Source organism: Myxine glutinosa, chromosome 4, assembly GCF_964187855.1.
Source record: "Myxine glutinosa chromosome 4, kmMyxGlut1.1, whole genome shotgun sequence".
Classification (NCBI taxonomy): Eukaryota; Metazoa; Chordata; class Myxini; order Myxiniformes; family Myxinidae; genus Myxine; species Myxine glutinosa.
This window is the reverse complement of record NC_136264.1, coordinates 28,190,224-28,217,255: the sequence shown is the minus strand read 5'-3', so window position 1 is coordinate 28,217,255 and position 27,032 is coordinate 28,190,224. Positions and strand designations below refer to the sequence as shown.

General features: G+C 47.4%; 1 protein-coding gene across 1 annotated transcript in view; it reads right to left on the bottom strand.

Annotated features, from left to right (window-relative positions):
* The window catches only part of LOC137424540 (protein kinase C iota type), a gene marked incomplete at its 5' end in the record, with an annotated part of 105,234 nt that overhangs the window by 32,868 nt on the left and 45,334 nt on the right, over positions 1-27,032 (bottom strand). The window contains 4 exon segments of the mRNA XM_078775571.1: positions 16,587-16,666; positions 17,134-17,259; positions 20,173-20,260; positions 20,414-20,549. Of these exon segments, the coding sequence (XP_078631697.1) occupies positions 16,587-16,666; positions 17,134-17,259; positions 20,173-20,260; positions 20,414-20,549 (430 nt within the window).

Here is a 27,032-nt window from a genome sequence, read left to right as displayed (position 1 = left end):
GTCCTTCCTGCCGCCAACCCTGTTAGTCACCTCTTGCCACACACAGGGAATTACCAGTGAACTGGTCTCAATTTGCGGACCTCGGAAGGATGACAGGCTGCGTCAACCCCCCTGGCATTAATTCAGCGATCGACCGGGATTCGAACCCAGGACCCGAGGATCCCAAGCCGCACCCTAACCGCAAAGCCAACACCAGGCTACAGGTATGCAAGGTGATTCATAAATGTGTGTGCCGTCCCTGGATGGATTTTAGACGAGCGCTCCATCTGCAGGGATTAGTTGTTGGACATTGAAGATCCCACGGTGTCCTTCACAAAGAGTAGGCGAGCCATCACAGGCACCATGAACAAATTCCAAAGTCCTACCCTGACCTAGGCACTGCATCACCGGCACAGCCACACCCACAGGCAATTATGCTAGCCTTGTTCTGACAATTATGCTACTCCCTCAGCTAATTATGCTACCACGCAGCCTTGTGCTGAATATGAAAGAAGAAGATCTACATATTACATATGCAACAATGGTGGAAACTTTGACATTCTTCCCTCTACCGCTCGATACCATCCTCCTCGTCTAAGCAATGGGTGATGACAAATGTGGAAAATATCCTGGATTATCATGGAAAATATCCTGGATTATCATGGAAAATATCCTGGATTATCAATATAAATCAAGGCTACCATTAACTGTTTACAATTCCAGCACATTTCTTCAAAAACAACCATTCAAGAATATAATCAAGAATACAAAGATTTGCTTACATGATAAAATCACAAGAGCAAATTTGAATCTTGCATTCTAGTAGAATACAGCATGTGGCATCTAACACTCTCAAGTTTATTCTTTAAATTAGCAGATATACAGTGCCAGTGAAAGATGAGTAATGGGATGGAATGGCCTTTGATAGGAGAGGACCATAAAACAACAACAACAATGCTGGGCTTGAAGTGCTGCCCACCAGAATGCTGTGACGTCATCCAGCATGGTGAACGCTTCAAGAAAAATGAACTTTGGACTGCCGAACAGAGTAAATGTTGGAGTTGGAAGCAAATTCAGATGTCGTGAGCGGAATGTAAGGCCTTGCTGATGATGCTTACCAAATTTCGTGGTGACACACGAAGCAGCGAGAGAGGAGATGGGAAAATGAATAAGACATCGACGGACAGATGATGTTCAATAAATTAGATCACCTGGAACATAGTTCCGGGGGAGCTTATGCGATGGCGCGTCGTCCGTCCGTCCGTCAGTCCGTGAACACTTGCAACTTATTCTCCGAAACCGCTGATGGGATTGTGACCAAACTTGGAACAAATGATATTTGGTATGTTGCAACTCAAGTTTGTTCACTGCATTAAAAAAGAAAATCGATGCCTAAAGGGGTCTACCGGGGGTCAAAGCGGGTCCAGGTTTGACCCCCAAAATAGGTATTTGCTTCCTTCTCTGAAACTACACACACAATTTCGATGTAACTTGACCACAACCTTCATCACCCGTGATGTACCAAAGTTTGTTCACGCCATTAAAAAAATTTGGGCCCAAGGGGGGGGGGGGTCTACTGGTGGTTGCCCCCCAAAATAGGTATTTGCTCTCTCTGAAACTACACACCCAATTCCGATGAAACTTGACTACAAGCTTTATCGCCGATGTACCCAAATTTGTTCATGGCATTAAATTAATCGCTGTGTACATGGAAGGGATGGGGATGGGTGGGTGGGAGTGGTTCCCCCATAATATGCATTTGCTTTCTCCTCCGAAACTACATACACAATTTCGATGAGACCTGACCAGAACATTCATCACCCGTGATGTACCAAAGTTTGTTCATAGCATTAAAGGATTGGGGCCTATGGGGGGCTTACCCATAAAATATGTATTTTTTGGTCATATTTTAGGTTTTTCGCAGGTGCAAAAAATATTTATGGTCGGGAACCATGAGTGATTATTTAATGATATACACTACATGACCAAAAGTATGTGGACAACCGAACATTGAACATCTCATTGCAAAATCATGGGCATTAATATGGAGTTGGTCCCCCCTTTGCTGCTATAACAGCCTCCACTCTTCCAGGAAGGTTTTCTACGAGATGTTGGAACATTGCTACGGTGATTTGCTTCCATTCAGCCACAAGAGCATTAGTAAGGTTGGGCGATTAGGCCTGGCTCACAGTCGGTGTTCCAATTCATCCCAAAGGTGTTCAATGGGGTTGAGGTCAGGGCTCTGTGCAGGCCAGTCAAGTTCTTCCACACCGATCTCAACAAACCATTTCTGTATGGACCTCACATTGTGCACAGGAGCACTGTCATGCTGAAACAGGAAAGGGCCTTCCCCAAACTGTTGCCACAAAGTTGGAAGCACACAATCGTCTAGAATGTCATTATATGCTGTAGCGTTAAGATTTCCCTTCACTGGAAATAAGGGGCCTAGCCCGAACCATGAAAAACAGCCCCAGACCATTATTCATCCTCCACCAAACTTTACAGTTGGCACTATGCATTCGGGCAGGTAGCATTCGCCTGGCATCTGCCAAACCCAGATTCGTCCGTCGGACTGCCAGATGGTGAAGCATGATTCATCACTCCAGATAACGCGTTTCCACTGCTCCAGAGTCCAATGGCGGCGAGCTTAACACCACACCAGCCGACGCTTGGCATTGTGCATGGTGATCTTAGGCTTGTGTGCGGCTCGGTAGTGAGTGTTGCAACCGAGGACAGACGATTTTTACACTACACGCTTCAGCACTCGGCGGTCCCGTTCTGTGAGCTTGTGTGGCCCACCACTTCGCGGCTGAGCTGTTGTTCCTAGACGTTTCCACTTCACAATAACAGAACTTACAGTTGACCGGGGCAGCTCTAGCCAGGCAGAAATTTGACGAACTGACTTGTTGGAAAGGTGGCATCCCATGACGGTGCCACGTTGAAAGTCACTGAGCTCTTCAGTACGGCCCATTCTACTGCCAATGTTTGTCTATGGAGATTGCATGGCTGTGTGCTTGATTATATATACCTGTCAGCATTGGGTGTGGCTGAAACTGCCGAATCCACTAAGTAGAAGGGGTGTCCATATACTTTTGGTCATGTTGTGTATCTGATGTTTTGTCGGTGTAGTATACCGCTTTATTCTACCAGGTGAGTGTCCCGGGGTCTTGCCCCTATTTTTTTTACGTAGATGTGACAAGGTTCATTATCTGGCCAGGTAAGACATTTGCTGCCTTCTGATTACAGCAATTTGTGTCCCATTTATACCCTCGGTTTGCCGAAGTCTTCTGAAGACGCAATCAGCATTATATAATTTCTCTCCAAAATGTCCATGAGAGCCTGTCAATCAACATTAGATAATCTTCCACCCTACATTTCCATGGAGGTTTCTGTACATTTAAAGACCTACAAGAGATGGCATGGAATCAATCTCTTTCCTTCATCTGTAATAGTGCCATTCCTACTGGTTAACCCTAACCCCGAGCACATCATTGCGCAGGACCTTCTCACCATGAAGCTGTTGCACTGATACAAACTAGAGAAGGCCAATCACCATTTCAGTCGATAGTCTAAGGGATAAAGAAGAATTGGTCTATCATTTCAAACAGCACTTTTAACCCAGGAATGTCGATTTTATCCTTGGACAATCTCCTGGAAAACTAAGTCAGTGTTCAATTGGCTCCTTTGAAAACTGGAATCTTCCATCACTGTGGACACGACATCTCATGGGACTACTTTCTTCGATTTCCTTTTATCTTTTATGTGACAGTTCCTTCCAATCTGCTCCATTCGTCGGGCCATGCTTCTCTGTCTATTCTCGGAAACCTGCTCCACCAGGAAGACTCCAAAGCAAAAAGATGAATTTGCATCTCAATCTTTAGGGCAATTTTGGATATTTAAAAGTAAGATTTCCAGGAAAGGTAAGTAAAGGTAAGTAATGTGTTATTATGTTCACCAAATTGAAACCGGCTGAGATGGTTGGTGTTCATCAGCACATTCTTTCTGAAATCATTGTTAGGCTAAACAAGTTCATTACCTCCGCCACCCAAAGGTGGATGGAGGATATGTTTTTACCCCTGTCTGTCTGTCTATCTATTTGTCTGTGAACAAGATATCTCAAAAAGTTGTGGACGGATTCTTACGAAATGTGGCAGAGAGGTTGCGTATGTGACAAGGACGAATTGATTCGATTTTGTTGAAGATCTGAATAAGGATTTGGATACGATAATTATTTAATTTTTAAGTGATTTGTCACCATTGAGAGATCAGGCAAAAAGCGATATGTAACATGATATTAAAAGAAGTTATGGATGAGTTATGACTAAACTTGGTGGAGTTGGTTCGGTGACGAGAACAAGCCGATTAGATTTTGGTTCAGGTTCAAATCCAGATCCGGCCTATCAGTACGTCAGACGCAGCATTCCTATCCCTTCCTATCCTTTTTCCTTCAACCTATCGCTTTCTCAGTGCTTTTCCAGAACTATCCAGTGGATTTTCATCCCATTTGCCCATGAAGTGGTACACGGATTTTTGCATGTTGTTACGGATCCTGGATTTAGAGGAGTTACTATTCATGTCATTGCTTATTAATGTTTATTCTATTAAAGGTTGTTGTGGTTAAAGGGTTAGGGAGGCTCCGGATAACAGGAGACCGGAAACGGGATAGTGAACCGGAAGAAGAAAAAGACACGAGGTCCGGGAGAAGCGGCGATCTTCTTCTTCCTCGCCCAGCTCCGACGCGAGCGGTGTCGATATTGAGCAGCGTGGGGGACGCTGCGTTTGAAAGCCCGTCTGGCGAAAGGAGTTACCTGCGCGGGGTAATTACCGATTACACGTCAAGTTGCCGTGGGTTCGTGCACGGAACCAAGCGTCCGGCACAGTTCCCCTCAACGTCTACAAGGACGCGTACGGGTCGCACCTTGGGCCTCGCGCGCTTTGCAAGCCGCGCTTTGCTTTGCCCGCTTTGCTTTGCAAGGAGGTGTGCGCTGCAGCAGCTGTTCCCGGTACGCGACGTGCACGCTTGGAACACGTCAGCCAGGGGTTCGTTCAACCGCCCGTGTGCGGAGAAGTCGACCTTCACCTTGGTCTGGAGGGGCCCAGAGACATTGTGAGGGACAGTGACCATTGAGGGGTCGTGAGTGGGGAAAGGGGGGAAATTTATGAGATGGCCATCTTAGTAAGATTGTTGATGGATTGTTGATTGCTGATGATGAATGGAGAATATATTATTAAGTAATCCGGATCCTTGGTGTGGGGTTTCTTATTGACTGGAATTATTGTGTCTTTCATATTGATTGTGCTACGAAAGCGTATAAATCAGATATCTTTCTGGCGGGGTCCTCCCACGGTCCAGGGGTCACCAAGACCAGGTAGTTACCGGGAGGACCACGTAACAGAATTGGGGGCTCGTCCAATTGAATTCCGGGATCTAAAATTGTATAACATAATAAAATAATAATTTTTATTAATTAAAATTTATTAATTAATTATTAATTGGTAAATTTTTGAGAAATTGTGGTAAAGTCTTGGGTGAAGGTTAACAGGTGTTAACGATAGTCACCATGGCGTTTGTTGCACAGAACTTTGCGGTAACACCTAGTGAGGCACAGTTCCGAGCGTTACTAAAAGCGGACCTCTTGAAATTGGCCAAACATTTTAACTTGGAGGTCCGAACTAATTTGAGGAAGGCAGAGTTGCAGACCACGGTGATACAATCTATGGTGGGATTAGGAACATGGGACGAGTTAGCCTGGCAGTGGCTACCCGAAGGACCAGAAGACGTTGAGCTCCGGAAACTGGAGTTGCAATTACGGAGCCAGGAACGGATCAAAGAAGAGGAAAGGAAAGCAGAAGAGAGGAGAGAAGAGAAACAAGCAGAGGAAAGGAGAGTGGAACGAGAACTCCAGGAAAGGTTAAAAGAAAAAGAAAGGAAAGCAGAAAAGGAAAGAGCAGAAGAGGAAAGGAAAGCAGAAGAGAGGAGAGAAGAGAAACAAGCAGAGGAAAGGAGAGTGGAACGAGAACTCCAGGAACGGATCAAAGAAGAAAGGAAAGCAGAAAAGGAAAGAGCAGAAGAAGAAAGGAAAGCAGAAAAGGAAAGATCAGAAGAGGAAAGGAGAGCAGAAAAGGAAAGAGCAGAAGAGGAAAGGAAAGCAGAAGAGAGGAGAGAAGAGAAACAAGCAGAGGAAAGGAGAGTGGAACGAGAACTCCAGGAAAGGTTAGCAGAAGAAGAAAGGAAAGCAGAAAAGGAAAGAGCAGAAGAAGAAAGGAAAGCAGAAGAGAGGAGAGAAGAGAAACAAGCAGAGGAAAGGAGAGTGGAACGAGAACTCCAGGAAAGGTTAGAAGGGAGAAAAGCAGAGGAGAGGAGAGCTGCCAGGGAACTCGAAGCAGAGGAGAGAAAAGCCGAAAGGGAGTTGAAGGAACGTGATCTGGCGCTTCAGCAAGAGATTAAATTCAAGGAGCTGGATTTAATGAGAGAACGGGGAGAGGTACCACCCTTGCTGACGGGGTCGACACCTAGCCAGAACACCTGGGAGGTGGGCAGACATGTGAGGCTGGTTCCACCCTTCAGTGAAAAGGAAGTCACTCAATTTTTTCCACACTTTGAGAAAGTGGCTCGACAGTTAAACTGGCCGGAGGAGGCCTGGACCATACTAGTGCAAAGTGTGCTGGTGGGTAAAGCTCAAGAGATTTATTCGGCGCTACCAATGGACCAATGTGCAGATTATGAGGTATTGAAGAAGCACATCCTCAAAGCCTATGAGTTGGTTCCTGAAGCTTACCGGCAAAAATTCAGGAATGCCAGGAAGAGGAAGAAGTTCTGACCTCTGTCTTCAACAGATATGGGCCGCTGGTGGAAGTGCGGGTGGTAAAAGACAGGGAAACGCAACGGTCAAGAGGGTTCGGCTTTGTCACGTTTGCAAGCACAAGAGACGCCAGGGAGGCAGAGAAGAATTGGAATGGTAAGGATTTGGAGGGTCGGACCATAACAGTAGGGAAGGCATTTCGTAGGCGTCGAGAGGTCTACAGAAGAGGACCACTTGGCGGTAGTTTTGGTGTTGGCAGCAGCCGATATTACTATGGAGGCTCCCAGAGTTACGGCCTCTCCCGAAAGAATGATTGGCAGAGGACTGGCCGAGAAGGAGACCGCCAGTCAGGGGACTGCTGGGACAAGGGGTCCCACCGTAACTGTTAGGAGTCCGGAGAAGTTGAAGCACTCTATATACGGCGGAGCCGCCGAGCCTGGGCTCCTACACGGGCTAACCGTGAACGCCACGTTCTTAAAAGGCGTCCCGGTAGGGAACGTTCCTACACGGACTAACCGTGAACCCCACATTCCTTAAGGCGTCCATGTAGTGAGTACTCAGCTGGGCCTCCATCCAAGAGCAACTAGAAGTGGTTGACGCTTGGTCTAGAGGGAATTACCTTGGAATCTCTGGGGGGTTTTGGTGAAAGTTTGTTGCTTTATTTTTGAGATGCGATAATTGTGCCCGGGGGGAACTGATGATTTGGGGTATCGGGTTGGTTTATCAAAGTTGGCCGGCACAGAAAGTTTTCGCGGGGTTCAAACTTTCTTTCTTGAAGGGGGGGAGTGTTACCGATCCCGGATTTAGAGGAGTTACTATTCATGTCATTGCTTATTAATGTTTATTCTATTAAAGGTTGTTGTGGTTAAAGGGTTAGAGAGGCTCCGGATAACAGGAGACCGGAAACGGGATAGTGAACCGGAAGAAGAAAAAGACACGAGGTCCGGGAGAAGCGGCGATCTTCTTCTTCCTCGCCCAGCTCCGACGCGAGCGGTGTCGATATTGAGCAGCGTGGGGGACGCTGCGTTTGAAAGCCCGTCTGGCGAAAGGAGTTACCTGCGCGGGGTAATTACCGATTACACGTCAAGTTGCCGTGGGTTCGTGCACGGAACCAAGCGTCTGGCACAGTTCGCCTCAACGTCTACAAGGATGCGTACGGGTCGCACCTTGGGCCTCGCGCGCTTTGCAAGGTGCGCTTTGCTTTGCCCGCTTTGCTTTGCAAGGAGGTGTGCGCTGCAGCAGCTGTTCCCGGTACGCGACGTGCACGTTTGGAACATGTCAGCCAGGTGTTCGTTCAACCGCCCGTGTGCAGAGAAGTCGACCTTCACCTTGGTCTGGAGGGGCCCAGAGACATTGTGAGGGACAGTGACCATTGAGGGGTCGTGAGTGGGGAAAGGGGGGAAATTTATGAGATGGCCATCTTAGTAAGATTGTTGATGGATTGTTGATTGCTGATGATGGATGGAGAATATATTATTAAGTAATCCGGATCCTTGGTGTGGGGTTTCTTATTGACTGGAATTATTGTGTCTTTCATATTGATTGCGCTCCGAAAGCGTATAAATCAGATATCTTTCTGGCGGGGTCCTCCCACGGTCCGGGGGTCACCAAGACCAGGTAGTTACCGGGAGGACCACGTAACAATGTGAGTATGTGTGTGCGCGCGCGCACACATGCACACGTGTCCAGCCCATAACTTTTGGGGGAGGGGGGATGTGGGGGTGGGCTGGAGGAGATTTAAGCTTTTGTCATCAAATTTTCAACAAACCTTGATTATGCGAATATGGAGAAGACGAAGAAATAATTGGGTCAAAATGTCGAAAGGCAAATACACACACCACAATTCACAAAGGATTGGCCGTGCACCAGGGGGACAGTAAATCCTAATTAACCAATGACAGCACGCCAAAACCGGGATCCTACAAACCCTCCAAACCCTACAAATGCCACCAGACATCGGGGCTCTGACACACCAATCAGGTGAGCCAAGGGAACCTCCAACCCCCGTGACTCCTCCAATGAAATCAGTGGGGGATTGTGCGGGGAGGGTGAGAAGATGTCATAAAAGGGGGTTGAAAACGAGCTCTGTCCTTATAATAGTCCGAGGTCCACGCTGCGCTTGTCATCTTTCCCAGGATATGGTGGCTCGGAGACAAGCTGAGTAGGGTCAGTGCTCGGACGAGGAGAACCCGGACCAATACAGACATCATGCCAAAGTAATCGGGTGGCATTAGTTCAACCAAGCTGGCGAAGCTGTGATGGGGCTCGACTAGTCTCCATCTTCTTCTTTCTCACTCTTCTCTCTAGCTGTCCTTTCATTGTCTCAGATGATTGATTAGCGCCATATTTAAAGTGTAAGTTGGCTGCTTAAGGAATCCCAGGACAGGCATGCACGCATATATTCGAAGTGGTGATGTTATTCCCTGTGAATTGCTTTTGTAAATACGTGCAGTTTTGAATACATGGTTAAAACGCACTCGTGTCTCGACTCATCCAGTCGGTCCCGACGGCTCTGTATGGCAACTGGTGATTGGTTAATCAAGAGATTGGGCAATATATAAGAACACAGCACATTAATTGGTTCTGCTCGGCCAATCAATTCCGATATATCACCTGACTGTCGGCACGATAGTCGTTTGTGACGGTAACCTCACTGACGTCGGTAGCACGGCTTTGGACCTGGGAGTCAGCCCAAGATTACCCGTCAAATATGATGGCTTGGAACAGTTTATTCAATGGTACAGCCTCGTGAGCGTGCCAAATGTCTGAAGCCTCGGGCTAGTGTCAGGTGTGCTTGTATCTTCTTTATTTATCAGCCATCCTACAGATGTAAAGCAACACTCGTTTTACTCCACATGCGTTGCACATCATGTGCAGCGAATTTCACCTCCCTGCTTTTTGTATTTATTGGTATTTAAAAAAAAAAAGCTTCTGTACACCGCCCTTGAGGCTCGGTTTGCAAGCCACCGTCCACAATTCCAATAGAAGAGACATAATTACTCTTTTATGGAAGATGTTTTCAGAGTTTATTTCATCCTCAAAAATAGACTTGCCGACATGATTAGTGCAGTGAAAAGTTTTCAAGTCGAAACTTAACCTTGTGATACAAGTCCATAAAAGGAAAATGTCCAATTTTCCTTATATGCTCCCTTACTCCTTCATGGAAGTTGATGTTACTGAAATTTCTGACCTAATTAGTGTGGTGTTTGGCCTTGTTTGCATTCTTTGGAAATGGAGATTATCAGCCTTCAAAATGACATTCAGTTGAAATCAAGACAAGCTGCCACAAATGTCTGGAGTCTCGTGGATACTGAAAAGTACAGTAACATCCGCAAGGAAGCAACGAAAGTGGCTTCCCTATTTGGCTTCACCTATCATTGCGATTCTGTCTTTTCCCACATGAACTACACCACATGGCCAAAAGTATGTGGACACCCCTTCTAATTAGTGGATTCGGCTGTTTCAGCCACACCCATTGCTGACAGGTATATATAATCAAGCACACAGCCATGCAATTTACATAGACAAACATTGGCAGTAGAATGGGCCGTACTGAAGAGCTCAGTGACTTTCAACGTGGCACCGTCATAGGATGCCATCTTTCCAGCAAGTCAGTTCGTCAAATTTGTGCCTGACTAGAGCTGCCCCGGTCAACTGTAAGTGTTATTGCGAAGTGGAAACATCTAGGAGCAAAAACAGCTCAGCCTTTTAGGCCACACAAGCTCACGTAACGGGACCGCTGAGTGCTGAAGTGCGTAGTGCGTAAAAATCGTCTGTGCTCGGTTGCAACACTCACTACCGAGTTCCAAACTGCCTCTGGAAGCAACGTCACCACAACAACTGTTCGTCAGGAGCTTCATGAAATGGGTTTCCATAGCCGAGCAGCCGCACACAAGCCTAAAATCGCCATGCGCAGTGCCAAGTGTCAGCTGGAGTGGTGTAAAGCTCGCCGCCATTGGACTCTGGAGCAGTGGAAACGCGTTCTCTGGAGTGATGAATCACGCTTCACCATCTGGCAGTCCGACGGACTAATCTGGGTTTGGCAGATGCCAGGAGAATGCTACCTGCCCGAATGCATAGTGCCAACTGTAAAGTTTCGTGGAGGAGGAATAATGGTCTGGGGCTGTTTTTCATGGTTGGGGCTTGGCCCCTTAGTTCCAGTGAAGGGAAATCTTAACGCTATAGCATACAATGACATTCTAGAGGATTGTGTGCTTCCAACTTTGTGGCAACAGTTTGGGGAAGGCCCTTTCCTGTTTCAGCATGACAACGCACTCGTGCACAAAGAGAAGTCCATACAGAAATGGTTTGTCGAGATCGGTGTGGAAGAACTTGACTGGCCTGCACAGAGCCCTGACCTCAACCCCAATGAAAACCTTTGGGATGAATTGGAACGCCAACTACAAGCCAGGCCTAATCGCCCAACATCAGGGCATGACCTCACTTATGCTCTTGTGGCTAAATGGAAGCAAATCCCCGCAGCAATGTTCCAACATCAAGTGGAAAGCCTTCCCAGAAGAGTGGAGGCTGTTATAGCAGCAAAGAGGGGGACGAACTCCATATCAATGTCCATGATTTTGGAATGAGATGTGTGATGTTCGGGTGTCCACATATTTTTGGTCATGTAGTGTACATCAAATCTAAATTTCGAACCCGTCTGACAGACGAGCATCCGAAGGACTCCATCACAGTTGCCCTCTCAGGATACTGACCACATTACGCAGTACTGGTGGACACCAAGCAGTGTCAAGTTTCACACTGAAGTAAAGGTAAAGATCAATTTTCCTTCAATGTAAATACGTATTTTTGTAATTTAACTGTAATAACGACAATTTTTATCAATTCATATATTTTTACCCTTATCAATTCATATATTTTCAATTTATGTTTAATGTAGATCTTGAAATATTTCATTAATCAAAAGCAGCTTGCATTGCAAAAAATGGTTGATGACCCCTGGGATAGAGTGTCTGCTCCCTGCCTTGCCCGATAAGGCCTCTCCTTGAAAATACTTTCTCCACTGGAGGACGTGAAACAGAAACAGTGCTTTTAATGATAACTTATGCAGACTGCATTTGAAGGTACTACTTGGTTTTGTTTTCCACCCAAAACTGAAGTGCACCACTCCTTAGGGTTAGATCATCGTCCTGTTGAAGACCCAAAGCATTCTGTCATCTGTGTTCTGATGCTGACAGGTCCACTCAGTCCACTACGGTTTCTTTTTTTGGCAAATGGCTGATAACGAGCAAACAGACGGGGAACCTTTGATGGCAGAGTTGTGGCTCCCTCCTCCCTCTTCGCTAATCGTCTTCCCCTTGGGTTCAGCAGATCCATGAATGTTTTCACTGGAGTTTGCAAGTGACTCTGCTTCAGCAATCACCAGCTCTGGCAATCACCACCAGTAATGAGTATGACTCTTCACTCTTTATCTTGACACCTCAAAGCAATGCTGCAGCTGCAGCAGTGGGCAATCGACACGTGGATGTGACGTCATCAGCACTCTGGGTTTTCCTTTTTTCATCATCATCAATTGGGGGAGATTTTCCCTTCGGTATGGAATTTATGTCGAAGTCTATCTATCAAGAATGATTATATTGGTCTGTTGGTCTTTAACAAAAGATGAACCTTTCCGTGACGTCGTTACATTTGGGCCGTTAATTAATTATTTTATAGGTTGTTAATTTGTTATAAGTAACCATCACGACATTTAACCACAAACAGCTACATTAACCAATGACTATTTTGTTTACCTCTATGGTCGTCACAGTTTTTTTGCATTCACATCTTACGTAATAAAAACAGCATTCAATTTTTTGGGGGAAAATTTAGCGTGTGGTATTGCATTTAGACATTTACACACTGCTTGAAGTATAAATCTTCAAAATGTACTTTATATCTAATGGAAACGCACAAATACATTACATTTTCCGAAATATGAGAGGACGGCGATTTTACCCCAAAAATTTAAACACAGTATTAAAGCGCGGCGTTACGCGCGCTGCTTGCGAGCAAGGAGGAAGCGGACAAGCGGTAACTTATAAGCGTCTTTATTTCAGGAGCTCACTGTAACACTGGCGCGCTCCGGGCTGCGCGCCCGGTGTATATCATGAGGCCACGCCTACCCCTCGGGCGTGGCCACCGCCCACTTGGTGCGCGGAATGATGTCACCACGCCAGTGGGCTTTTGTGTCCGCCACACGCGCCCCCCCAGAATTCCCGCGCACCTGGAGGGCCAGTTTGCGGGGCAGACGAATGACCCGGCCGAAGCGCCCCCTGGCGATCGGCGGCGTCCGGGGTGCAGGGATGCCAGGTGGGATGCCCCTGGCTGCCCCTGGGATGGGTGCAGGACCGGGGGGCGGCGTGGCGGCGGGGCTGGGCGGTGCCGGGGGTCCGCCCGCAGGGGGGCGGCCCTGACGTGGGGGTCGGGCCACTGGCGGTGGATGGTCCACGTCGAGGTGGGCCGGCTTGAGGCGGTCTACCGAAACGCGGTCAGGAGTACCGCCGATGTCCAGGGTGAAGTGCTTCGCCCCGTTCTCCAGCACGCGGAAAGGCCCGTCGTACGGGGGCCGCAGTGGTGTCCGGTGGGCATCGTGGCGGACGAAGACGTACTCTGCCGTGCGAAGCTCCGGGGCGACGTGCGTCGGTGGGTGCCCGTGGCATGCCGTTGGCACCGGGGCGAACCTCTGGGCGGTCTCTTGCAGAGCGGAGCGCTGCTGTGCCGCGGACCATGGTGCCGTGGAGTCGGGGAGGAACTCGCCCGGCACCCGCAGCGGTTGCCCGAAGACCAACTCCGCCGCGGATGCGCGCAGGTCCTCCTTGGGCGCCGTCCGGAGGCCCAGCAGGACCCAGGGGAGCCTGTCGACCCAGCCGCCGTCGCGGAGGGTGGCCCGGAGCGCGGCCTTCAATGAGCGGTGAAATCGCTCACACAGGCCGTTAGCCTGGGGGTGGTAGGCCGTGGTTCGGTGCAGCCGGACCCCGAGCCCCTGTGCGACCGCCCCCCAGAGCTCCGAGGTGAACTGGGGGCCGCGGTCGGACGAGATGTCTGAGGGGGCGCCGAACCGGGCGACCCAGGTGGCGATGAAAGCCTGCGCGACATCGGCCGCCGTTGTTGACGCCAAGGGCACGGCCTCCGGCCACCGGGTGGTGCGGTCCACCATGGTGAGGACGTAGGTGAAACCCCGCGAGGGGGGCAGAGGTCCCACCAGGTCCACGTGGACGTGGTCAAACCGGCGTTCCGGCACCATGAACGGGGCCAACGGGGCCTGGGTGTGCCGGTGCACCTTGGCGCGCTGGCACGCGAGGCACGTCCTGGCCCAGCCGCGGACGGCCTTCCGGAGGCCATGCCAGACGAACTTGTCGGCGATCAGCCTTTGGGAGGCCCTCGCGCCCGGGTGGGACAGGCCGTGGATGGCGTCAAACACCTGGCGCTGCCAGCCCGCGGGCACGATGGGGCGAGGACGCCCGAGGGAGACGTCGCACAAGAGGGCCGCGCCCGCGTCGTCGAACGCCACCTCGGTGACGCAGAGGCCCGTGACGGCGGTCCACAAGGCCTGGACGTCGGGGTCAGCGGCCTGGTCCACTGCCATCCGGGCATAGTCGATGCCGAGATGGACTGCGTGGGCGACGGCCCGGGAAAGGCAATCCGCCACCGGGTTGTCCTTCCCCACGACGTGCTGGATGTCCGTCGTGTACTCGGACACGGCTGAGAGGTGACGCTGCTGCCGGGCCGACCATGGCTCGGTGACCTTGCCCATCGCGAAGATCAGCGGCTTGTGGTCGACGAAGGCAGTGAACGCACGGCTTCGTCGCCCAACAGTGACAGCATATGGTCCATTCGGACCGACGGGCGCGTGTCACCGAGCTCGGGGAGATCCAGGAGGCGGTCGGCCCGTGCGTCGTCCGTGAGGCCGAACGTGGCTAGGAGTAGCCGCTTGAGTGCCTCGTACTTGTGGCCGTCCGGTGGGTGGCGAAGGACGGACACAACTCGAGCGGCCGTGCCGGGCCCGAGGGAGGCGACGACGTGGCAATAGCGCGTGTCATCGCCGGTGAGGCGCCGAAGCTGAAATTGGGCTTCGGCCTGGACGAACCAGACTTCGGCCTGAGCCTCCCAAAATTCGGGAAGTTTGATGAAGTTGGCCATGGCAATGGCGTCGCGTGTGGAAGGATCGCTCCGGCAGATCCAACATCACGTCGGGGTCACCAGTAAAGCGCGGCGTTACGCGCGCTGCTTGCGAGCAAGGAGGAAGCGGACAAGCGGTAACTTATAAGCGTCTTTATTTCAGGAGCTCACTGTAACACTGGCGCGCTCCGGGCTGCGCGCCCGGTGTATATCATGAGGCCACGCCTACCCCTCGGGCGTGGCCACCGCCCACTTGGTGCGCGGAATGATGTCACCACGCCAGTGGGCTTTTGTGTCCGCCACAGTATATTGATTTTTAGGGTTTGGAAGTCGATTTGAGTGGTGGAAATGATACAGTACTGTATACGACATATGGAGAAATCAGTGTTGAAAGTGAAGTTTCTAATTTTTCAGGCATGCGTTATCGACCATAAATGTGTATTAAAACGGATGTACTTAGCATTATTTTTGTCCAGAAAATAATTTTTGAGGATGTTTACACATATATTTTTGCTAGTTGTGTAGATATAAATTGGTGTTATAAAGTTGAGGGTGCGATACACGAAGGAAGGTCCAAACGATCTTCTATCTTCTTTATTATTATGTCGTATAGGGTCATACCAACACTCATTTTATTCCACGTGCTCAACATCCACAATAAATATATATATATACTGACAGGATGTCATTGTCATGGGGACCGCAAGGCTAACCCCCGCTCTAGCAGAGAAAATGGCCTTAAAATGCATGTTGTTGTTGTAGGATGGCCTAGGCCCTAGGGGTACGCACACTCGCCTCTAATCTAAGCTGTCTAGCCTGGGATTAAATTCCGACCCAGCCATAAACTGTCAGTTTGGAGTTGCACAGGCAGGGTGATTCACCAATGCATGCTGTCCCTCGGATGGATGTTAAACTGGGAGTCCCATCTGCCATCATGGGTTGGTGGACGTTAAAGACCCCATGGTGTCCTTTGCAAAGAGTAGGCGAGTATCGCCGGCACCATGGCCAAATTCCAAAATTCCGGCCTTAACTAGGCAAATGTCAGCACCACCTCACTCCTCTCCACCACCTCACTCCCTTCCACCTCCTCACTCTTCTCCACCCCTCAGATATTGAATTAGAGTTTAGATAAAGCCGTGAGTGGGTCAGAAAGTGCGAGCCTTACAAAAGAGGCTTATGAGGCCTCCAGGGCTATGTGGCACAAACAAAATGGTGGAGGTTTATTTTTGAAGCCCCTCCCTCAATGGGTGAAGCCCCTCCCTGAATGGATGAAGCCCCTCCCTGAATGGGTGAAGCCCCTCCCTGAACGGGTGAAGCCCCTCCCTGAACGGGTGAAGCCCTTCCCTGAACGACAGACAGACAGACTGAAGGCGAGTATTATAGTGTAAATACTGTATATATATTATAGTGTAAAAAAGCAAAGCATGCTTCTGATTCGCTGTCATACTGTCCATACAGAGCAAGAGAATATTGATCGAGATATTGGAGAAGGTAAATAGATCAACTTCTTTGAAAAGCATTATACAAAGCAATATTCGATAAATAACACCAAAGTCGAACGTGATAACCAGATTAATAATTCATTGAGTTAAGATTTGCTGAATATAGTAAGATTTGCATCGAGTTAAAAATACATTAATCGAATATTGAATGTAAGCTCATTCTACTTGATTGCAGATAAGTCACCTTGTTGAGGAAGCCTTTGAGAACTTGTGATGCTTTGACAGAAAGGGAGCGTGGAATGCGGATTGGTTTTTCCAGGATAACTAAGGAAGTGGAGAGGGAGAGAGACAGTCAGATGGACAAAGAGAAGGACAGATAAGAGAGAAAGGAAAAGAGAAAGAAGAAAAAAAAGAAAGAGAGACAGAGAGTGGTGATAAGGGAGAGAGGAGCAAGAATAAAGGAGGGAGAGGACAGAAAGAAAAAGAGGAAGTGAGAGGAGATGAAAAAGAGGACATAAAGAAAGAAGAGAGTAGAGTAAGAGAGGGCTCAGGAAAGGACAGAGAAGAAAATAAGAGAAGGAAAACAGATATATGGGGTGTGATCAGATAAAGGAACACTCCAACTAAAATAATATCCTGGCACAAATATGGCTGCTCCATACTGGGAGGCTAAACAACAACAACATAACAACATAGTAAAAGCTGCATGGTGAATGTGATATTGGTGTGCTCGGAATGGACATTTGGCACAAAGTGGTGACTGGCGCTGCAAGGCAGAGAAAACGACTTACCCTGGAAGAGGTAGTCTTCCGTGTTCTGGTCTGGGTTGTCTGCATTGCCAACTATGTCAAAAGGTGATCGGCCAGCCATCATCTCAAACATGAGTACCCCAAGAGCCCACCAATCGACACTGAATCCTGGAAAGAGAGGAAAATGCAGATACTTGTTTTTACAGTAGTTCAATACAAGTCGGGTCAGTTTTTTTCTGATCAGGTCAGCTCAGTCTTTTGGGACTGCCACTGGTAACATGTAACCCAGTGATACCTGTCGCATGGTCAGGTTGACAGCGACTAAGCGACTGTCTATAACTGTAAGCGACTGGCTTTGCTAGTTGGGAGGGGGTGGCTGTGACACCCTGCCAGGACCAAAAGCAACACCTGGCAAAGGGCGGATGAGCCCCCAACCAACGTAGGGAGCCAACGGCCATCCAGTGAGGAGATGGTGTCTCCTAAAAAACACCAATCTTGTTTGGACCGGTTCGAGTCACACCAAAGACTTTAAAAATGGTACGTGCTGCTTCCTTGCTTGAAAATGATAGAGCAAAGACCATCCCCATCGATTGGTATCCATGGGGAGGAGGAAATTACTCCAGAGGAAATGCCCCGCTGAGTACGGTGAGAAAAGCGGCGCCATTGTTGTGATGTGGCTGGTACTCAGTGTCTGGGAAGTGATGGCAGTGATGGCAGTGATGGCATTTCCCCCAAGCTCAATGGCTGTGTCAAGTGTTTGTCTCATCAATATGTCCATGTGTGTGTATGTGTGTGTGTGTGTGTGTGTGTGTGTGTGTGTGTGTGTGTGTGTGTGTGTGTGTGTGTGTGTGTGTGTGTGTGTGTGTGTGTGTGTGTGTGCGCGCTCTATTACGAGCCTAGCTTAGCCCATGTATTAATACCATATACCACCACTCAGAATGGAAAGAGTGCAATGCTCTTGTAAGTCTGGAAATCTCCTGGAAATGTCTGGAAATGGAAATCTCCATGCATGGCTTGCGGACTTCCTCTCTGGTCGTAGTCAACGTGTGGCCCTGAATGGATTTCTCTCATCTCCCCTTCCTGTTCAGGCTGGAGTTCCCCAAGGCAGTGTTCTGGGCCCTGTGCTTTTTCTGGTCTTTATCAATGATCTCTCCGACTCTCTGGAAAATCCCCTCTATCTCTTTGCTGATGACTCCACTCTCTGCCGCTCCATTCCTCTTCCCTCAGATCGGCAGTCTGCAGCCTCCTCACTCTCTGAAGACTTGGACAAAATCACAGACTGGTCAAACAAGTGGAACATGTCTTTCAATCCTGACAAATCTCACACTCTTACTATGTCTCTCCGAAAAGATCGACTGGACAACCCTCCCATCTACTTTCTCAACAATCCTCTCCAAGAAGTTCTGTCGCTCAAGCTTTTGGGTCTCACTATCTGCCATGATCTTTCTTGGGAAAACCACATTTCCAAGCTGGCCTCCAAAGCCAGTCGCCGACTGGGCATCCTCCGTCGTGCGAAGTCCTTCCTCTGCACACCTGAGCTCCTCACCACATACAAGGCTTTCATCCGCAGCTCAATGGAATACTGTTCTCCCCTATGGGCCGGTGCTCCTGCCTCACACCTAGCTCGGCTTCACGCTGTTGAAACCAAAGCTTTCAGAATTATTGGAATCTCCCACGATGAAGCTATCTCTGAGGGCCTTTCACTCTCTCACCGCAGGCAGGTAGGTGGTCTTTCTGTCTTCTTCCGACTCCTCTCCGGCCTTGCACCCCCAGCTCTCTCTGTGCTCTGTCCCCCAAATATTCCTACAGGTCGCACAAGATCTGCCAGCAACCCTCTGATGGTTAAACTGCCGAAATCTCGGCTCTCTGCTCACCTTCACTCTTTCATTCCTCTTTTCTCCCGCCTCTGGAACAAACTCCCTCACTCCCTTCAATCCCACTCCTCCCTCCAGGTCTTTAAAACAGCTGTTCACCACCATCTCTTATCTTCCCCCATCCAAAACCTTGATCTTTTCTACCCCTGCTAATTCACCCCAGATCCACCTTGTTTGAAATTCCAACATCTTTCCTGGAAGTCCTGGCAGTGTCCATATGTTTTATACCTCTCCCAACCCCCCCCCCCCCCTTCCCATGCCCCGCCCTTCCCATGCCCCCCCCAAAAAAGCCCTCTCCCTCCCACAGATCTCTCGATGTCTCCATGTCTCTCGGTCCCTGCTCTCAAATGTTGTGTTTGTGTCCTTCCCCCTCTCTCCCCCATCTTGTCTACCGCTCCCGATGTTATATGTTTTAGGTGTCGGTTTGTCTTTCTGTGTGATTAATGTTCGCTCTTTCACGAGCCTCGATCTTGTATCCCCCCCCAAAAAAAAAAAGTCTGCACGAGTTTTACAAAGATAACAAAATAAAAAGGGAAGAGGGAGAGATAATTAAATTAAACAAAACTAGCAATGGTACCCGACCTATGGGTGGGGCTTCAATTGGGAAGCCCAAATGAAAAGGCAAAATATCAGAAATTTAAGGCTTTTTTAAATTTTAAACGATTCATATAAACATTCGTTGAATCAAATCACACACAAATCATCAAAATCTAAACAGTACATGGCGCCCATTTTGAAAAAAGATTGAATCCTGAAAAACGGATGTGGCCGCTACACGTCTTTCTCATTCGCACGTTTATGTGTGAAGAGTGCGCGCCGAATCTGTAACACGGAAGCGGCCGCTACACCTGTTTCTCAGTCACTTTGCACACGCTGCCATGTTACTTCAGAGCCGCACGTTTATATCGGAAGAGTTCGTCAGGAGTCGATCTACTCTCTGCTGGTATGTAGAACAAACAGTATTTGCAGAATTTCAACAAAAGCCACATTACTGTTCATATCGGTAAATATTATTCCATCGTGTTTGGAAAAATTGGAAAACTTGGAAAAAATTTGAAAAACAATACAGCCTATTTTACTCCCAGGGGTCCCAGGAATACCCACCCAAAATATCGTTGCGATCGGTTGAGCCGTTTTTGCGGTACCTTCGAACGGACGGACGGACATTTGGTGAATCATAGTAAGATGAGGATTCTAATAATCTTACCATAATCCTCGCCACGTAAGATTTCAGGAGCGATGTAGTTCGGAGTGCCACAGAATGTGCTTGTCGTATCCCCAGGTCGGATTCCTTCCTGCAACAAACAAGTAGGTGAACCTCCATTTACCACAATGAATCAGGAACAAAAATAAATGAAAGTTATAATGATATAGCTGTATGTAGTGTGGAAGATGGCACTGGAGTCGAGGTTCATAAGTAAGACAAGCCGTGTGAGTGCAACGGTCACCTTGCACATGCCATAGTCAGTGAGCTTGACGTGTCCATCCACATCCAAAAGGACGTTGTCCAGTTTGAGGTCCCGGTAGACAACACCATGCTCATGAAGGAAACTCAGAGCAAGAGAGATCTCTGCTGCATAAAACCTACAAGATTGTTCGATCATTGTCACAATGATTGGCTAAGTGTCATCGATGTTCCTCCCTTATGGAGAAGATTCATCTCTAATGTTAGAATATACTGAATAACAACAAAAAAGGACAACAAAGAAGAAGGGAGATGAAGCAGGGATAAAAAACATGGAGAATAAGAATATATCTTTGTTGGTAGCACTCTTGACACTGGCAGGTCCAATCTGAGTTCGATCCCTTGCAGAGTCAGACTTGACACTTAGTGTGACACACACACCCGAAAGTCTACACCCATTTAAAAAATTTTCACCTTTTGTTGCCTTATAACCTGGAATTAAATTGCATTAAACCAGACTTTTTCCACCTTTATTTACACATTGTAACCCACAACTTCCAAGTGAAAAGCAAATTCTACAAATTTCGGAAAATTAATGAAAAATACAAAACTACAACATCTTGGTTGGATAAGTGTCCACCCCCCTGAGGTAATACTTGGTGGAAGCACCTTTGACAGCAATTACAGCTGTGAGTCTGTTGGGATCGGTCTCTACCAACTTTAAATACCTTGATTGGGCAAAATTTGCCCATTATTCTGCACAAAACTGTTCAAGGTTAGTCGAGTTGCATGGGGAGCGTTGATGGACAGCAATCTTCAAGTCATGCAGCATATTTTCAATTGGATCTAGGTCGGGGCTCTGACTGGGCCACTCAAGGACATACAGTCACGTGAAAAAGTAAGTACACCCCATGTAAAGTTTGACGTTTTCAACATATTTCAACATACAGCTATTTGATCTTCATTTCAACAATATTGATAAAGGTGATATAAAATAACAAATATCATGAAACATTTACATTTTGTAGTCCATTGTATAATTTAAATAAACATAAATGCAAATTTCGCATGTGGAAAAAGTAAGTACACCCTTACATTTATCACAACTTCAAATACCTAAAATTAGAATCAGGTGCACCAGCTCAGGTGCAAATGATTAGAACATCGTTAGAGAGGATCTTGGAGGAACCTGTCTTATTTAAACCTCAGACATTTAGTTTGGTTTACTCTTTGTTGTTGAAGTGTGCGGCGTCACCATGCCTAGATCAAAAGAGCTCTCTGAGGCTTTCAGAAAGAAGGTTATAGATGCCTACAAACCTGGGAAGGGATTTTAAAAGATCTCCAAACAATTTGAAATCAATCATTTGACTGTCCGGAAGATCATCTACAAGTGGAGAAGACTCCAAACAACTGCCAACTTGTTCAGGCCAGGCCGCCCCAGTAAGTTCAGCCTGAGAGCAGACCACATGATGCTGAAATAAGTCTCTAATAACCCCAGAATGTCATCACGGGACCTACAGGTAGCTCTTGCCACTGTTGATGTCAAAGTGCACGAGTCTACCATTAGAAAGAGGCTGCACAAATTTGATCTACATGGGAGGTGTACCAGGAGGAAACCTTTGCTGTCCAGAAAGAACACCAGGGTAAGACTAAAGTTTGCCAATGAACACCTAGGCAAAGACCAGCACTTCTGGAACAATGTGCTCTGGACAGATGAGTCAAAGGTAGAGCTATTTGGCCACAGTACCAGAAGACATGTTTGGCGAAAACCAAAGACAGCATTTGACCACAAGAACCTGATACCAACTGTAAAGCATGGTGGTGGAAATATTATGGTTTGGGGCAGCCTTGCTGCATCAGGGCCTGGGCAGCTCACCATCATAGAATCCACTATGAATTCTTCATTGTACCAGAGGGTGCTTGAGGATAATGTGAGGCCATCTGTCGGAAAGTTGAAGCTCAACCGAAGGTGGACCTTGCAACATGACAATGACCCTAAACATACCAGTAAATCCACCAAGGAATGGCTGAAAAGAAAGAAATGGAGGGTTCTGGAATGGCCAAGTCAAAGCCCGGATCTAAATCCCATCGAGATGTTGTGGGGGGGATTTGAAACGAGCTGTGCATGCAAGAAACCCCTCAAACATCGCACAGCTGAAAGAATTCTGCATGGAGGAGTGGGCAAAAATTTCTCCCAGTCGATGTCAGAGACTGGTAGACAGTTATAAGAAATGCCTACTTGAGGTTGTTTCTGCCAAAGGGGGCAATACCACCTATTAGAGCCAAGGGTGTACTTACTTTTTCCACATGCGAAATTTGCATTTATGTTTATTTAAATTATACAATGGACTACAAAATGTAAATGTTTCATGATATTTGTTATATTATATCACCTTTATCTATCAATAGTGTTGAAATGAAGATCAAATAGCTGTATGTTTAAATATGTTGAAAAAGTCAAAACTTTACATCGGGTGTACTTACTTTTTCACATGCCTGTATATCTTTTTGTTCTTTAGCCACTCCAGTGTAGCTTTGGCTGTGTGCTGCGGGTCGTTCTGAAAGGTTTTCCTCTATGATTTTTCTGTATTTTACTCCATCCATTTTCCCTTCTATCCTGATAAGGGCCCTAGTCCCTGCTGATGAGAAACATCCCCATAACATGATGCTGCCACCACCATGCTTCACAGTAGGGATGGTGTTCTTTGAGTGATGTTCTGTGTTGGGTTTGCACCAAACATAACGTTTTGCATTTAGGCCAAAAAGTTTCATCTTCGCTTCGTCAGACCACAAAACGTTTTGCCACATGGCTTCAGAATCTACGGAGTGTTTTTTGCATACCTCAAATGGGATTAAAGGTGTGCTTTTTTGAGTAATGGCTTCCTTCTTGCCACCCTACCATACAGTGCCGTACTAAAATGGGGAGGCCAGACTTGTGAAGTGCTTGGGATATTGTTGTCACATGCACACGGTGACCAGTCTTTACCATAAAGACCTGCAGCTCTTTCAAAGTTGCCATTGGCCTCTTGGTGACCTCTCTGATCAGTCTCCTCCTTGCTTGGTCATCGAGTTTGGAAGGACGGCCTGATCTAGGCAGGGTCTTGTGGTACCATACACCTTCCACGTCTTAATGATTGTCTTGACTGTTCTCCAAGTGATATTCAAGGCCTTTGAAATATTTTTCTACCCATCCCCTGTCAGCCTGTCATCCTTCTGAGGTCGGCAAATTGAGTACCAGTTCACTGGTAATTCCCTGTGTGTCGAAAGAGGCGACTAATAGGGTTGGCGGCAGGGAGGGCATCCGGCCATAAAACATCGCTTCAAAAAGGGGATCAAGGTGCCCGAAAAGGGCCAACCCCCGCCCTGCGGGGAAAAATGGCCTCTAAAGGTGGTTCTAAAGGTGGTTCCATCCCCTGATCTGTCTCTTTCCACAACTTTATCCCAGAGGTCTTTGAAAAGCTCATTGGTGCTCAGGGTTGTGTTTTTGCTGTGAAATTCACTATCCAGCAGAGGAAACCTACAGGAACAGCTGATTTTATTCTGAAATAATCAGAATCACTACAATTTAACACAGATGGAGGCCAACTAACTTGGTGTGTGATTTTGAAGGTGATTGGTTACACCTGAGATAATTTAGAATTGCTATTATAAGGGGGGGGGGGGGGGGGGTGGACACCTATCCAACCAAGATATTCTAGTTTTGTATTTTTAATTAATTTTCTGAAATTTGTTTTTCACTTGGAAGTTGTAGGTTACAATGCGTAAATAAAGGTGCAAAAAGCCTTATTTAATGCAATTTAATTCCAGGCTATAAGGCAACAAATGGTGAAAAATTTGAAAGGGGGTGTAGACTTTCTGTTGGCACTGCAATTGCTGTTTGCGTGCTGTGTCAATAGGGGGCAATGTAACCCGGCGCACGCTGTGCCGCTGGCATGGCCGGTGATGTCAACGTTTTGACTGTCCTGTCTGCATTTATGTTGTGGAGTTCAAATATTCCACCACATCTTTTTAAAAGGGTATCCCATTGTGTGCTGGCAGCCTGACCTAATGTGCTGATCATGGTTAGCCATGTAACTAACACTGTCTGCCGTAAGTGAGATGTGTTGGGGAATGGATAAGGCACAAGCAAATGGCCTCTCTCTGGGCCTAAATTTATTTGTAAGCAGGAGATTTGGATTTGGAGACAAAGTATGATGAAGATGGAAAAGCAGAATGCTGGTGGTTCGAATGTAGCCTGTGGCTGCTTGGCTGCATCATTTTCTGGGGGTGCGGCTGTGCCACTAATGCAATTCCCCCCATTACCAATATGCTGGTACTCTTTTGCCGACCTTGGAAGGATGACAGGCTGAGTCAACCAACCTAGTGTTAATTCAACGGGTATGACAGGGGCTCAAACCCAGGATCCGAAGATCTAAAGCCAGCCACCTTAACCGTAAAGCCAACACCAGGCTTGTTGAAAAGTAGAATGACAGAGAAATATATAACTTAATTGGTGTTTTTAACCAAATGGGAAGTAATGCATAGGTATTGTCCAGAATTATTGTAGACGAGCAAGAACCTATGAATGAAAGGGGAACTGATATTGAATAAATCGAACTGTAAAAGCAAAGATAGTCACTGCTTCAGTTTCAATCTAGAACTACTCTTCGACGTCACGACGTCGACTGATGTGCCTCCGCCCACATTATGACATCATTATAATACTTGCATCAAGTTTGATTTAAATCCATTCAGCTGTGCCCAAGTTAGCATATTTTTACCTGACATGACCTCTGACCTTTGACCTATTGACTCCAAAATGTAATCAGTTCTTGTTTACATCATTATACATACCTGCACCAAGTTTTAATTTAAATCCTTTCAGCTGTTCACAAGTTCTCACATTTTTACCTGACATGACCTCAGACCTTTGACCTTTGACTTCAGGACCCCCAAAATCTAATCATTTAATCTTTACATCATTATACATATCTGTACCACGTTTGAATTAGATCCCTTTACCCATTCCCAAGTTATAGACCTATTACAGCCTTTGACCTTTAACCTTTGACCTCTTGAACCCAAAATCTAATTAGTTAATCTTTACATCATTACGCATACCTGTACAAAGTTTGAATTAGATCACTTCAGCCATTCTTGAGTTATAGACCTATTACAGACTTTGACCTTTGACCTCTTGACCCCAAAATCTAATCACTTAATCTTTCCAATATTATACATACCTGCACCAAGTTTGAATTAGATCACTTCAGCCGTTCTCAAGTTATAGACCTATTACAGATTTGACCTTTGACCCCAAAATCTAATCAGTTCATCTTTACGTCATTCTACATAAGTGTACCAAATCTGGTCATAATTCCATCACTGGTTCACAAGTTATCGCGGTAACAGTATTTGTACCTAACATGACCTCTGACCTTTGACCTCGTGACCCCAACATATAATCAGTTCATCTTTACCTCATTATACATACCTGCACCAAGTTTGAATAAAATCCCTTTAGCCTTTCTCAAGTTACCGCGGTGACGAAAACCTATCACGGACGGACGGCCGGAAGGACAACCTGAAAACACAATGCCTCCGGTGGAGGCATAAAGAGCACTACACCTACAAAGAGCAATAATACCTGCTGCACAAGCATTATTGCAAAATAACTTAATGCCACTTATTGTGATAAAATGTTTGATGTTAAAACTTTCAGGATGTGGAAGATCACCCAGTGATGTGATTTGGTTCTATCAAGTAATCCAATTGATTGCTCTGTTTCCGCAAGGGTAAAACAGAATTTTTGACTCGAGCAACAGTAAAACATTTTTGGCAATCATTTCCCCATACAAAGTCACAAAACAACATTTTTTTTGGCCTAGTGTGGTTGTTGTTGTATAGTCACGGATAGTTCTTTCAAACAGGTCCGTGGCAAGTAGGCAGCAGATCGTTCTTCCAAGAGCGACCCAGAGATCCCCCACATCCAAGATGGTGTACCTACGTCTTCGTGAAGGCAGAGCCGAGAGAGAGAGAGCGAGAGAGCGAGAGGGCGAGAGAGCGAGAGAGCGAGAGGGCGAGAGAGCGAGAGGGCGAGAGAGCTAGAGAGCGAGAGGGCGAGAGAGAGAGAGAGCGAGAGAGCGAGAGGGCGAGAGAGCGAGAGGGCGAGAGAGCGAGAGGGCAAGAGAGCGAGAGGGCGAGAGAGCGAGAGGGCGAGAGGGCGAGAGAGCGAGAGGGCGAGAGGGCGAGAGAGCGAGAGGGCGAGAGAGCGAGAGAGCGAGAGAGCGAGAGGGCGAGAGAGCGAGAGGGCGAGAGAGCGAGAGGGCGAGAGAGCGAGAGGGCGAGAGGGCGAGAGGGCGAGAGGGCGAGAGGGCGAGAGGGCGAGAGAGCGAGAGGGCGAGAGAGCGAGAGGGCGAGAGGGCGAGAGAGCGAGAGGGCGAGAGGGCGAGACAGCGAGAGAGCGAGAGAGCGAAGGATAGAATGAAAGTGAAAGACAGAGACAGAGACAAGAGGAAGTGGGGTAGTCCATGGGGACCAATCGGTGCTCTGACCGTGACAGCGCCACCCTAACGAATCCAGGCAGCAGGGAAGAGTGGGGAATATTTAGCCCCGACGCATGAGGAGGCACCACCATGAGGAGGCATCCATGATAGTTGTGGCCTTGTGTATTTTTTGAGGAT